This window comes from Panulirus ornatus, chromosome 17 (genome assembly GCF_036320965.1).
Source record: "Panulirus ornatus isolate Po-2019 chromosome 17, ASM3632096v1, whole genome shotgun sequence".
Lineage (NCBI taxonomy): Eukaryota > Metazoa > Arthropoda > Malacostraca > Decapoda > Palinuridae > Panulirus > Panulirus ornatus.
The window spans coordinates 3,297,687-3,311,214 of record NC_092240.1 but is presented as its reverse complement, the minus strand read 5'-3'; the positions used below and the strand labels follow the sequence as shown (position 1 = coordinate 3,311,214).

At 37.6% G+C, this 13,528-nt stretch overlaps 1 protein-coding gene across 1 annotated transcript in view; it reads right to left on the bottom strand.

Annotated features, from left to right (window-relative positions):
• Nucleotides 1-203: 203 nt before the first annotated feature.
• The window catches only part of LOC139754508 (histone deacetylase 3-like), a 58,946-nt gene continuing 45,621 nt past the window's right edge, over nucleotides 204-13,528 (bottom strand). Inside the window, 4 exon segments of the mRNA XM_071671795.1 lie at nucleotides 204-884; nucleotides 3,496-3,597; nucleotides 8,248-8,389; nucleotides 11,625-11,776. Coding sequence (XP_071527896.1) covers nucleotides 791-884; nucleotides 3,496-3,597; nucleotides 8,248-8,389; nucleotides 11,625-11,776 — 490 coding nt within the window. The 3' untranslated portion in view covers nucleotides 204-790.

Here is a 13,528-nt window from a genome sequence, read left to right as displayed (position 1 = left end):
TAATAAATAAGAAAAGGATTAAATGAAATTAAATGAAAACTAACTACATTAATTTGCAGAATTATTACATTGGGAATCTAATCTAAAAGTGAATTCTTAAAGGCAGTAAATATTGTTTTCATTTGAGGTAAATCATGCGAATACCATTTTCAGTTTTAAACAGTAAGTAAGAAGGAAAATGCTTTAAGGAACATAAAATTCCATTATCTCATTTCAATATGTTTATAAAAATACATAAATTACAGTAGTTTACATAATAGACATCTTAGAGATATCTTAACCATCGGCATTAACATGTGATTAACGTATCTGAAATTCAGGAGAAAGTTTTTACAAATATAAGTATTTTACAACATATTACAATAAAACTTCCTGAAACCAATACTGATATCATGTACAAAATTATGAAAACCTACTCTTGCACATGAATCTGCTAAAAGCAATCTGTCTAAAACTTAATTCAAATATTTGTACAGGAATAATGCTTTTCCTTTGTATGGCAAGAATATATTCTTCAACATTGCACTGAACCATATACTCAAATCAAAACTCTGCATTTTCATCATTCAGTTTACTGAAAACCTTAAAACAGAACACACTTTTATCAATGTGCTGTGGTTCACATTTCAGTTGAATTTTTAGCAATAGTAAATCCTCACATATTATAAACTTTGACACTCCCTCTTCATCTGGCACAACATTTTCATCTTGAAACTCCTTGAATTACCAAGTTTTCAAATGTGTTATATTCCCAAAGAGGAATCTGAGAACAGTAACTTCTGTTTTACCCTCAATTTTTAGCTGTGGATGTGGATGTAACCTCTGGGTCCTCATCTTTATCATTATCTTTCTCTCCATCATAAAACTCATTGTCTGGTTCCACTCTGAAGAATAAAAAAAAATAATACATGATAAAGTAAAAGTCATATTGTTTGCCAAACTATGTCTCATTCCATACTTTGTGTTGGATGGTCCAAATTCAATCCTTCTATATTCTTTCTTCGGTAAAGTGGCTCCTCCACTTAACTGAGGGTAAAGCATGATCTTCCCTCCACACTATGACCCCTGTACATCTGCACATGTTCTTGTGTCAAACATTAAACATTAGCATTTAACATAGCACAAAAATACTACATTAATGCTTTACATTGTGTCAACAAAGTTGAGTCCAAGACAAAGTCTGCTCATGTGTCCAGTTAAATGTACAACTTACTCATGAACTAGTTCTACTCACTTTTTCCCTTCCTACATGAAATGTCCTTTAGTATCACACCTAATCACTGCCTTTGTCTTATTTCAGCAGATACCTATGCTTTTCTAAATGCCAAATTTATAAGAATTAAGAGTTGCACAATTATATACATAACCATGACTGAAGAGTTGTTTCTCATAATTGTTTTCCTCCTATAAAGCCACACATCAATCTCCACTTTGTAAAAATACTGTTGTTATGATTACTTACCACATGTCATACTCATGCATATCATAAGAGGATACTTTGAAGCTAAAGGTTTAATACTTAGCATCAAGAGCCTGAAATTGTGATGTAACAAAAGCTATGTAAATCAATGGCTAAAACCAAAATACAGTGTGCTACCAGAAAAGTTTAAATTGTCAGTTGCAATTAGCCTTTGCATGAGGCAGTACGATCAGCACCCACTCATTTTGAAACAAAACTGTTTAATTCCTTCAGCTCAATGGCACACAGATAAATACTACTGAGAGTGGAAGTAGAAAACAAAATCAGCCTGTACGAAATGCATACAGCAATGGTTCTACTACATTTGAGAGTTTCTGCGGCAGGATCTTAAACCTATGAGGACAATTACATTTATAGGTTGGGTAACTCTATCAAGGCTTAGCTCTTATTATACTACGATGTCAGAAATATATGTCCAGTCTTTGACAAACGCTGTATTATTGTACATTACATTGTAAATAATGCACAACCTATGGTATAATACACATATGTAACAACTCTGTACTCTTTTGTTTAAGAATCAAAGAAACTATCTCCAAACACATCCCTGGTTATCCTATAGGGTGGCAAGTACCCTACCTGAAATCCTTGAAACATCTGAAAGAGAGTGCAGCAATGCCATCTAAGCTTTTCTTTGCATCATGTCTAATAAACTTGTACAACATGTGGGAGAGAAAGAAAGGACCTACCTACATTGAATACCTACAACAAGATTTTTCTAAAAAGGAAAAGCTTGTCCATAAGGATCACCACAAGTCCTGCTTGGTGAATGATACTGTTTCTCTCTGGCACCAAGCATATGATATGATTATTAATTCTGGTTTCATGTAGAACTGGTTTCAGACATGCATCAAGTTTTCTACATGTCTTTCTATCTTTCTGCAAGAATCTCATATAGTTCTGATAGATATCTCTTTGATATATTCCAAGGTGATATTGCAAACATAATAATTCTGTTTCTAACTTGCAGAGGCACTTTTAAGCCCAGGACTAAAACCTTGATGTCTTCAATTCGGTGACACACAAAGTTTATCATGAACCTTTCTTTTCTTCTTTCTAAGATTTAGTACTTTTAACCTTACATGATGGTTCATATGTTTCATTACCTCAATTTGCTTGTGAAATGTTTCTGAATTTCAACTTGTTTATTTCTGCTTGTCTGCTGGTGGCCAAAAGTATCAGTATTCAATTTTACCTCTTATGAAGGCAATGAACATTGTCATCAACAGATTTCACAGCCATACCACTTATTACTTTGCCTGATATTATCATCTTCTCAATATGCTCCATGAATTCATCTTTTACAATAATTTCTACATATTTCAAAATTGCCTCACCTATCTTCTTCAGTTGGGCTTTTATAGGGTATCACTGATATACTGTCAACCACTCCATGACTTTCTTTTTTTTTTTCATACTTGTTTGTCATTTCCTGTTAGCAAGGCAATGCTAGATGAAGGCACACTCACTCAGCTCGTCCTAAAAGACACACCTCTCTTTCTTGCACTTATCACTTCCAAGTGGCTGAGCATTAATAATCACTCTTCTCTCATAATTCACTTTCATTTTTAACCACATCAGTGTGGGGGGTCACTTCATACTCTTTCACACATTCCAACAAATCCTTCACAAAAGTACAATTCCTTCCTCAGCTATTGCCCTCACACAAATCCCCAACTTTTCCTCAAAGACATTCTCAAACAATTCTTACTATTTTACCTTGAGCTTTATTTCACTCAGATCTAGAACGTCCTCAAACAAACTACCAATCTCCCCTTTCTTCTCTTACTTATATCACACATGCAAAAAATCTGCCTAAACCATCAGGAAGGATGAATACTCTTCACTTGGCTCCTGTTTCAAATTGTCGAAACTGATATAAAGAAGGGGATGGTTTCCATACTCCTGTTCTTGCCCCTGTAAGCCATCTTCTACAATAAGCAGAAAATACATGGGAAGTAATTTTTTCTCCCTTCTCCCCAAGGATAATAATATCAATATAATATAAAACTCACCTTTTGTTTTCTTCACTAGGATGTAGCCGGGCATCTGGATCTAGGTCATCTTCTTCTTCTTTGATATTCAAGCCATCATTCGGTACATCTTGCATTTGCACACTGAATAAAGAGTATAACTTTTTTCTTTTTAATATCAAATTTTTTTAATCAATTCATGATTTTATCATCTTTAAGCATTAACATTAATAAAAGGACAAATAATATAAAGTGTGCATGTTTCATTGTCTACTCAATATTTACATAAAAGGAAGTCTATGAAAGGAAAGTTATCAAGAAGGAAAGAGAGACTCCAGAGGAGAAAGGAATACCTGCTTTCAACTTTGACATGCTTTGAAGTTCAGGACCACCTAAAATTGGCGATTATATCAATGAACCTTCACAGCATCTTTCACTCCATCCTTCCATCTCCTCTTTGGTTTCCCTATTTTCTTTGTTCCCTCCACTTTCAATATGTATACCCTCTCATTCATCCTCTCTATATGTCCAAACCATTTCAACACCCTCTTCAGCTCTCTTTATACATCTCTTTCTTACCACCACACCTCTGCATTACCCATTATATCTTACTCAGTCAACTGTCCTCACACCACATGTCCAAAAACATAAAACATTTAATTTTCAACACATTCACCCACTTCCATACCTAGTCATCTACATCCCACACCTCACATCCACACAACAGCACTGGGATTACATTACCATTACACATACCCATCCTTACTCTCAATGACAGTGCTCTTCCCACAAATTCCTCAATGTGCCCACAACCTTCACCCCTCACCCATCCTACGTCTTATATCAGCTGCTAAAAATCCATTACTGCCATGTCCATATCCAGGTGTTTAAAATGCTCCACTTTCTCTGAGTTCTCTCCATTCAAATCCCCTCTACCTAACGTGTCTCTCTCCACTGCTATACCTAATAATCTTTATTTCATTCACATTTACTTACAACTATCTCATTTCACACATTCTCCCACATGCAGAAACCAATTTCTGCAGCGTATCACTTGAATCTGTCACCAGCGCCATAACATTTGCAAACAATGACCTAATCATCGCCTACATTATCCCCTACAGGCTGCATACTTGCCTATTTCTCCAAAACCCTTGCATTCACCTCCCTCACTGCCCTGAAGACAAGTAGATTAAACAGCCTGGTGACATCACACATCCCTGCCACAGACCCGTCTTCATATGGTACCACTCGCACTTCTCTCTTACATAAATACCATACTCTCTTGCTAAAAACTTCAAATTGTTTGTAGGAGCAGATGTTCTCCTTTACTCAGAGATTTAAAAGCTTAAATGAAAGTATAATTAGTTTATGAGATGGGGCTCTTGAACATAATAATTCTTTCCCAAATTGTGGAAAAAATAAATTTTTTCTTTTTCTATAAATTTCTACACAACTCAGCTAAATGAAATAGAGGCTTACTACTATTATGAAAAATATCAGAAGGGTAAATGAGATAAGCACTGTCTATTTATAAATCCTTCTGGAACAGAAGTTTGTATATACAGAAATGAGAATTGAAGAACACGTTGTCATTATGAATGGAAGTATTTATATTTATTTATTTTGCTTTGTCGCTGTCTCCTGGGTTTGCGAGGTAGCGCAAGGAAACAGACGAAAGAAATGGCCCAACCCACCCCTATACACAATGTATATACATACACGTCCACACACGCAAATATACATACCTATACATCTCAATGTACACATATATATACACACACAGACACATACATATATACCCATGCACACAATTCACACTGTCTGCCTTTATTCATTCCCATCGCCACCTTGCCACACATGGAATACCATCCCCCTCCCCCCTCATGTGTGCGAGGTAGCCCTAGGAAAAGACAACAAAGGCCCCATTCGTTCACACTCAGTCTCTAGCTGTCATGCAATAATGCCCGAAACCACAGCTCCCTTTCCACATCCAGGCCCCACACAACTTTCCATGGTTTACCCCAGACGCTTCATATGCCTTGATTCAATCCATTGACAGCACGTCAACCCCGGTATACCACATCGATCCAATTCACTCTATTCCTTGCCCTCCTTTCACCCTCCTGCATGTTCAGGCCCCGATCACACAAAATCTTTTTCACTCCATCTTTCCACCTCCAATTTGGTCTCCCTCTTCTCCTTGTTCCCTCCACCTCCGACACATATATCCTCTTGGTCAATCTTTCCTCACTCATTCTCTCCATGTGCCCAAACCATTTCAAAACACCCTCTTCTGCTCTCTCAACCACGCTCTTTTTATTTCCACACATCTCTCTTACCCTTACATTACTTACTCGATCAAACCACCTCACACCACATATTGTCCTCAAACATCTCATTTCCAGCACATCCACCCTCCTGCGCACAACTCTATCCATAGCCCACACCTCGCAACCATACAACATTGTTGGAACCACTATTCCTTCAAACATACCCATTTTTGCTTTCCGAGATAATGTTCTCGACTTCCACACATTCTTCAAGGCTCCCAGGATTTTCGCCCCCTCCCCCACCCTATGATTCACTTCCGCTTCCATGGTGCCATCCGCTGCCAGATCCACTCCCAGATATCTAAAACACTTTACTTCCTCCAGTTTTTCTCCATTCAAGCTTACCTCCCAATTGACTTGACCCTCAACCCTACTGTACCTAATAACCTTGCTCTTATTCACATTTACTCTTAACTTTCTTCTTTCACACACTTTACCAAACTCAGTCACCAGCTTCTGCAGTTTCTCACATGAATCAGCCACCAGCGCTGTATCATCAGCGAACAACAACTGACTCACTTCCCAAGCTCTCTCATCCACAACAGACTTCATACTTGCCCCTCTTTCCAAAACTCTTGCGTTCACCTCCCTAACAACCCCATCCATAAACAAATTAAACAACCATGGAGACATCACACACCCCTGCCGCAAACCTACATTCACTGAGAACCAATCACTTTCCTCTCTTCCTACACGTACACATGCCTTACATCCTCGATAAAAACTTTTCACTGCTTCTAACAACTTGCCTCCCACACCATATATTCTTAATACCTTCCACAGAGCATCTCTATCAACTCTATCATATGCCTTCTCCAGATCCATAAATGCTACATACAAATGGAAGTACACAAACAAAATGAAACAACTGCTGAGAAAAAATCAATAGGAGGAGGATGGACAGTGAAACAAATTATGTACAAAATTCAATACCCAACTTGGACAAATTATAACAATAATGTGCCAAACCAAGACTATATTTTGGAAAGACTAATTGTGGGGATGATTAAAAAAAAAAAGGAATATTGAAAGCAGAAGCACAGGTAAGACAACCAACTAACACTTAAGTAAAAGATAAAATCAGAGATGAATAAACTATGAGAGCTATTATACTTCAATGTACAAAGCTTAATAACTGAAACCTTGAAACTAAAAACGATCATTTCAATGTACATATTTGGAATACCAACAAAAGGTTTACAGGTAAGACAGAAACCTGGCTGAATAAAAAAAGTAAAAAAATCGCTTAAAACAATAAACCACCTTCAATAATGACAAAATAAAAACTATGAAAGGAAGAGTGGCAATACATTTATATAAACAAGACAGCATACTTTTGAAGACTGATCAAATAAAATGTAAGCAAGTCACATTGAATATCACAGATCTAGAAATTAATATTCTCACCTAAAGACCAAGCAAAAAAAGAAAAAATCCCATCTTAAAGAATTTAGCATGATAATAACAGAAATGGAAGGTATTCTGAAAAATGTTAAGAAAGCTGAACCAAAAGTTATATGGACTGCAGACTTTAATTTCCACTTTGCAGTATGAGATGCAGACTATGGTTGTAGTTAAGTACTTACGGATATAATAATAAATAGTGGATCAGATGAATTAAAAAAACATCAGAAGAGAGTGCGTGTGAGGCATCCAACCTAGTTAAAGTTAATCACATGTAAACATGACAACAAAATATCTACTATTCACGAATGACACGGGGCTCTTCACCAATATCATACATGTTTGCTATTGCCTGCATTAGCAAGGTAATGCCAGGGTCTGATGAAGAAATGGCTTCATTCACTCACTTCCACTCGCTGTCACATATAATGCACCAAAAAGGAGGAGCCTGTAAACCCAATCTGGCACCACAAATCTTTCCATGGTTTCCCCTGGTTGCTTCCTGTGCCCTGATTCAGCCTATTGATGTATCCCTTGCATGCCTCATACCTTCCTGCAAGTTCAGGCCCCAAGACATCAAAGTGTCTTTCATTTCATCCTTCCACCTCCTCCTCAAGTAAGAGAGCAGACATGTCAAAATAACAAATAATAAAAAAAATCATATCATTACAGAAGAAATTACATAATTTAGACACACATGAAACAAAAAGATGAAATAAGCCTGACTTAATCTCAGGGACCTTCAGTACCATTGAAGAAAGGAAGAGATAACGACTATTTCAACTGTTTCTGATGTTTGTGACTAACTTGCCCAAGGAAACCAGTTGTTGGGAATGGCAAAAAACCTAGGCATATGTTCTTCATGCTTTGATGAATGCATTACGGCATGTTACAACTGCAGAAGGCGGGATGGATGATGCCCTAGAGGGCTAAGAAAAAAAATTCAATTGGAAGAAATTTTATGTTCTTGTAAAATGCATCTAAGCCTTCATGGATTATTGGTATTATCATACACTATCAAACAATACTGTAGCTAATAGTTTTTACACTACATTACCTTGGTGCATGTTGAACCATTCTGAGATTATCATAGACATGTTTAACAATAGCTTCAAGGTACTGTCGACTATTTCCATTTTCTTGACGGGTAATAACTTCAGGATGAAGGGAGAAATCTGGGGCAAAATACTGAAAGTATTCTGAAAAAAAAGAAGAAAATCAGCTTCAAGGATGGGAGAAATTTGTAATTTTCATCTTGAGGATCTTTTCTTTGTTATATCAATGTGGGCGAGAAAAGAACGGCTTAACTCTACGATGCCACACTAAATTAAACTAAAATGCCATCAACGAAAGTGTTATAGGATTCTGGCTGCTTGAGTTTACACCGTAAGTGAAAAGTTACCTTTGGCAAGACTGTATCAGTTGACAAAAACATGAGTACAGTCTCATGAAATAACTTCTTGCATCAAAGGAATCCATACTGTAAAGCACAGCCTTGTTGCTACAGGAGTCACTAGACAAGGGATCCTATTGCTGGAGCTCTAGGATTCCCTTGTAAAAGAGGTCCTGAGGCTGAATAATAATAATAACTGGCAGATTTGGGCCCTCCTTCCCTGACCACCAATATACCCTCCCATCCTGACACACACACACACACACACACACCCCAAGCTGGCTATCAAATCTTCCCTGACCACCTTCCTGCCTGGCCACCACATCTTCCCTCACTGACTACCATATCCTCCTTCACAATCACCAGTCCCAACCACCTTGGCCACCACACCATCCCTCACTACCACCACACTCTCCTTTACCACCATAACTCTCCCTTCCTGACAATTACACACTCCACCATCACACTCCCTTCCTCCCTTGCCACCACACCTTCAAAAGTGCAGTGACATAGTTAAGTGGTTTAACCACTCATCCCCACAAGTACCCTCTTCATACCTACCATATTGGTGGCACAACGTTTCTGCTCAACTATATAATAATATGATACATTTTCCTGAAAACATCACCCTAGCAGCCAGCAATATCAGTCCTACTATGGAAATGAATGAAATAGTAGTAACTGAGTATGGGAGACATTGGTTATGCATCTAGCACCTTCCTCACCATGTCTCTAGACTGAGAATAGACAGATGGACAAAGAGACAGTAGAACCTTTTTATGGTGCAGATGATAACATTTATGACATATATCCAAAAATCATATGTCGAATAAAAATCATACCACTCATCTCTTGATGTGATAACATTATCTTATCATAAAACTCTCTGAAATTACATGCAACAGCAACAGGATGAATGTAATAAAATGCAGCCCTTTTAGTCTGTTCCTGCCATAATCTTGCTAATGCAAGAAAAGGTGATCAAGTATGAAAAAAAATAATATGAAGAGCATAATAGAAAAATATTGTTAAAGGATGTGAAAGGAGGTCTGTGTGCGAAGTGAAAGTACTTGCCTACCAAGTAACTAAGAGAAAATTTTGCCAAAATGGCAGGGTTAGCATGAAGCATTCAATGGATGTTTTGCTTGATGTATAAGACTTTTCTTCTCAGCTGTCACCTGCATTACATAATTATCAATTCTTAGTTCATCTGGGACTGATTTCAACCATATGTCAATTAGTCTTTTAAATACTTCTGTTGTTGCTCCACATATGTTTCTTAATTCTCCTGGCAACAGTGAATAGCTGTTCTAGATTCCTAGATGGGCTGACATATATTTTTTTTTTATATATTTTCAGTATGTTCTATGGTATTCTTGAAAACTTAATAATTCTGTTTGTTTTGTATGTTTACATCTCTTGCAGTGCAAGTTTTAGAATCATACAACTCACCCCTTGACGAGATAGCATTAGCTTCTCATTATGTTCTCTGAAATCTAGTTTCTCATTTTTGATGACACCTATGTATTTTACCTGATGGGCCTTTATATGGTACCACTAATGAATCCTTTGTCCGATATGCCATGTGGCCAGCTCGGCTTGCATTGTATCAGACAGCTCTTGTTATAATAACAAGATGGCAGTAATTTTGGTGTTCAAGCTATATTAGTTTCAGTGCATCAAGTTGTGCTATATCATGACCCTACACCATGATATCGCAATGCTCAACCACTACCCTCACACATCCTCATACAAGAAGAAACTTTCATATTTGAGTTTGTTAACCTGAAATACTCTAATGTTAACATATAAGTCAAAGAGAAACCTAAAACTATTTACAGAAGTGGGTTGTACTATCAACAAATCACTGGATTCCTCAAGTCCAAGATGATGAAGAGACTGAATATCTACTCTTTAACTGCTGTGCTCTAACCTTACCAAGATAAACATATCCTCTCACTCCCTGACCTGTAGTCCTGGCACGTAGTCTTTGCTTACTTCTCAAGTGCTGCAAGAGCCCCATATAAGGTGTTCTGGGGCTGTATGATTTAGTAAATATGTAAGGGACTCCAGCAATGCCTCTCCTCAGGGAAAACTTGCTGAACTCTTGGAGGACAATGACAATTACTAAAATGAATCCCATCATTATCTCGGAAAGCAAAAATGGGTATGTTTGAAGGAATAGTGGTTCCAACAATGTTGTATGGTTGCGAGGCGTGGGCTATGGATAGAGTTGTGCGCAGGAGGATGGATGTGCTGGAAATGAGATGTTTGAGGACAATGTGTGGTGTGAGGTGGTTTGATCGAGTGAGTAACGTAAGGGTAAGAGAGATGTGTGGAAATAAAAAGAGCGTGGTTGAGAGAGCAGAAGAGGGTGTTTTGAAGTGGTTTGGGCACATGGAGAGGATGAGTGAGGAAAGATTGACCAAGAGGATATATGTGTCGGAGGTGGAGGGAACAAGGAGAAGAGGTAGACCAAATTGGAGGTGGAAAGATGGAGTGAAAAAGATTTTGTGTGATCGGGGCCTGAACATGCAGGAGGGTGAAAGGAGGGCAAGGAATAGAGTGAATTGGAGCGATGTGGTATACCGGGGTTGACGTGCTGTCAGTGGATTGAATCAAGGCATGTGAAGCGTCTGGGGTAAACCATGGAAAGCTGTGTAGGTATGTATATTTGCGTGTGTGGACGTATGTATATACATGTGTATGGGGGGGAGTTGGGCCATTTCTTTCGTCTGTTTCCTTGCGCTACCTCGCAAACGCGGGAGACAGCGACAAAGTATAAAAAAAAAAAAAAAAAAATCATTAAAGGTTATCCAACTGACTCCTGCTGAGGTAATTTAGGCTTAGTCTTTTTCACTCACTTGGCCAATAAAGAAAGCATATTTCTGCTATTACAAACAGTGAACATCTGCAATCATGACTGCCCTAGCTGATAATCTCAGATGTGAAATGACAAAAGAAGAAAGTGATACCAAGATATAAAAAAGTACATGTTAGTAACTACACAACACTACATGAAAAAGAACATATTACAATACCTGTGTTATATGGAATTTCCGTTGGCATTTCTGTGTCAACAAGTAATCCTGTTTCATATGCCCAACACCTAGCCACATTTCTAGGAGTGTAGCCACCACCACCCAGTACTAACAATGGAACACCAAACTTCTTTGTAAAGTTTACACATTCACTGAAAATAAAGAGTTCTATAAATACTGTACATAAACAGATGACATAAAGCTTGAAAAATCCTAATAAGTACATAGCAGCACATGAGAAAAGCTAAGCTGTGCAAGCCATCCTCAAAATGAACAAGAGAAGAAACAAACAGTGTAATACAGAGAGGCAACTGTTTAATACAATTATATCTTCACTCTAGACCCTACAAGAATAGCCCAATTATACAGACAGTACATCAATGACCCCACCTAACATATACCCTTAGAATTATAAGGCATGTGCAGCATATGGGAGTCTTTTCACACCATAGTTATTCATGTCGAAGATACTCCCTATACAGGTAAGCAAAGATTAAGAATGCAGTTTTGCTCAGACACATTTTATTTTTGACCAGATTCAAGATATATATACTGAGTTTCACTCATGTATGATAAGTACCCATGAAGCTGAAAGGTTAGCAATCAGGGCCTGGGAGTGATATCTTGGGCATGGTGATAAATTTGCTTCCAGGGCCCTTAATCAATCCCTTCCCCTCTCATACCAGTATTTGGTTCTTTTCCTGATGTTCTATTCAGCTGTCCAAGTTTTCACACTTTGACTGACACATTGAAGTGATTAATCTCTGCTATACTCTCGAGGTTTAAAACAACAGAATCAGAATCGAAACACCAAAGCTCAAGGCATATTTCCCATGAACTAACACAACTTAGAAAATAAAACAATGCATTCATTTAATAATATGGCAAAGGCATATTCAAGCAAGAAAATGAAATAAGGAAATTTGATGAGATGATACACTTTAAAAAGTTTTATGTCTGGGATTATCATAATTCTCATAATTTTGTGGACGTGTATGTGGGTGGGTTGGGCCATTCTTTCGTCTGTTTCCTTGTGCTACCTTGCTAACGCGGGAGACAGTGACAAAGTATAATAACTAATTTTGAAAGTTCAAAAAATCTGATTTGTAAAGGTAAAATCAAGATATAAAAAGGATATAAAAAGGAAATATAAGGTATACTTCAGATAAAACGCACCACAAATTTAATTTATTGCATAATGTTATTGATATCATAAATATTTATCATGATAGCCTGATAATCAAGTTTCTATTTATCACCTTGATTTACAAAAAAAGGATGAGTACATACTATATGATGCTTTTCTTTACCACATCCAGGCCCATCACTCATGGGTACATTTCCACAGCTTGGATTCCTGACCTCTGTGACACATTCCATGTCCCTATTTTGGCTGCATAGGTCAGGGTTGGGAGGACTATGCTGTCCCTTAATCCTCTCTTCACATTCATACACCTCTACCCTTCATTATTTTATTGAGGGACCCAATGACTCTTCTACCCTGTACTGCTCTCTCTCTCTTATCTCTCCTTCCACATCACTAAACTTACCCAAGACAGCTCCTAGATACTTTAATTCTCTCACTTCTTCCAGTCTTTCTCCCCCCATATCCAAAGCACAATTTAATACACTTTCTTCTTTCACTCTATATGGTTTTACAAAATCTATAATTTCACTCTGTTTCCTTTCAGACACCATTACTTTACTTTTACACAAATCATAAAACACATAACCTTCTGCAACTCCTCTTCACTCTCAGCAAACAACACAGTATCATCTGTAAACAGGCCCGCCACTAGCCAAGTTGCGGGGCATGGGATATAGATAGGGTTGTGCAGAGGAGAGTGGACGTGTTGGAAATGAGATGTTTGAAGACAATATGTGGTGTGAGGTGGTTTGATCAA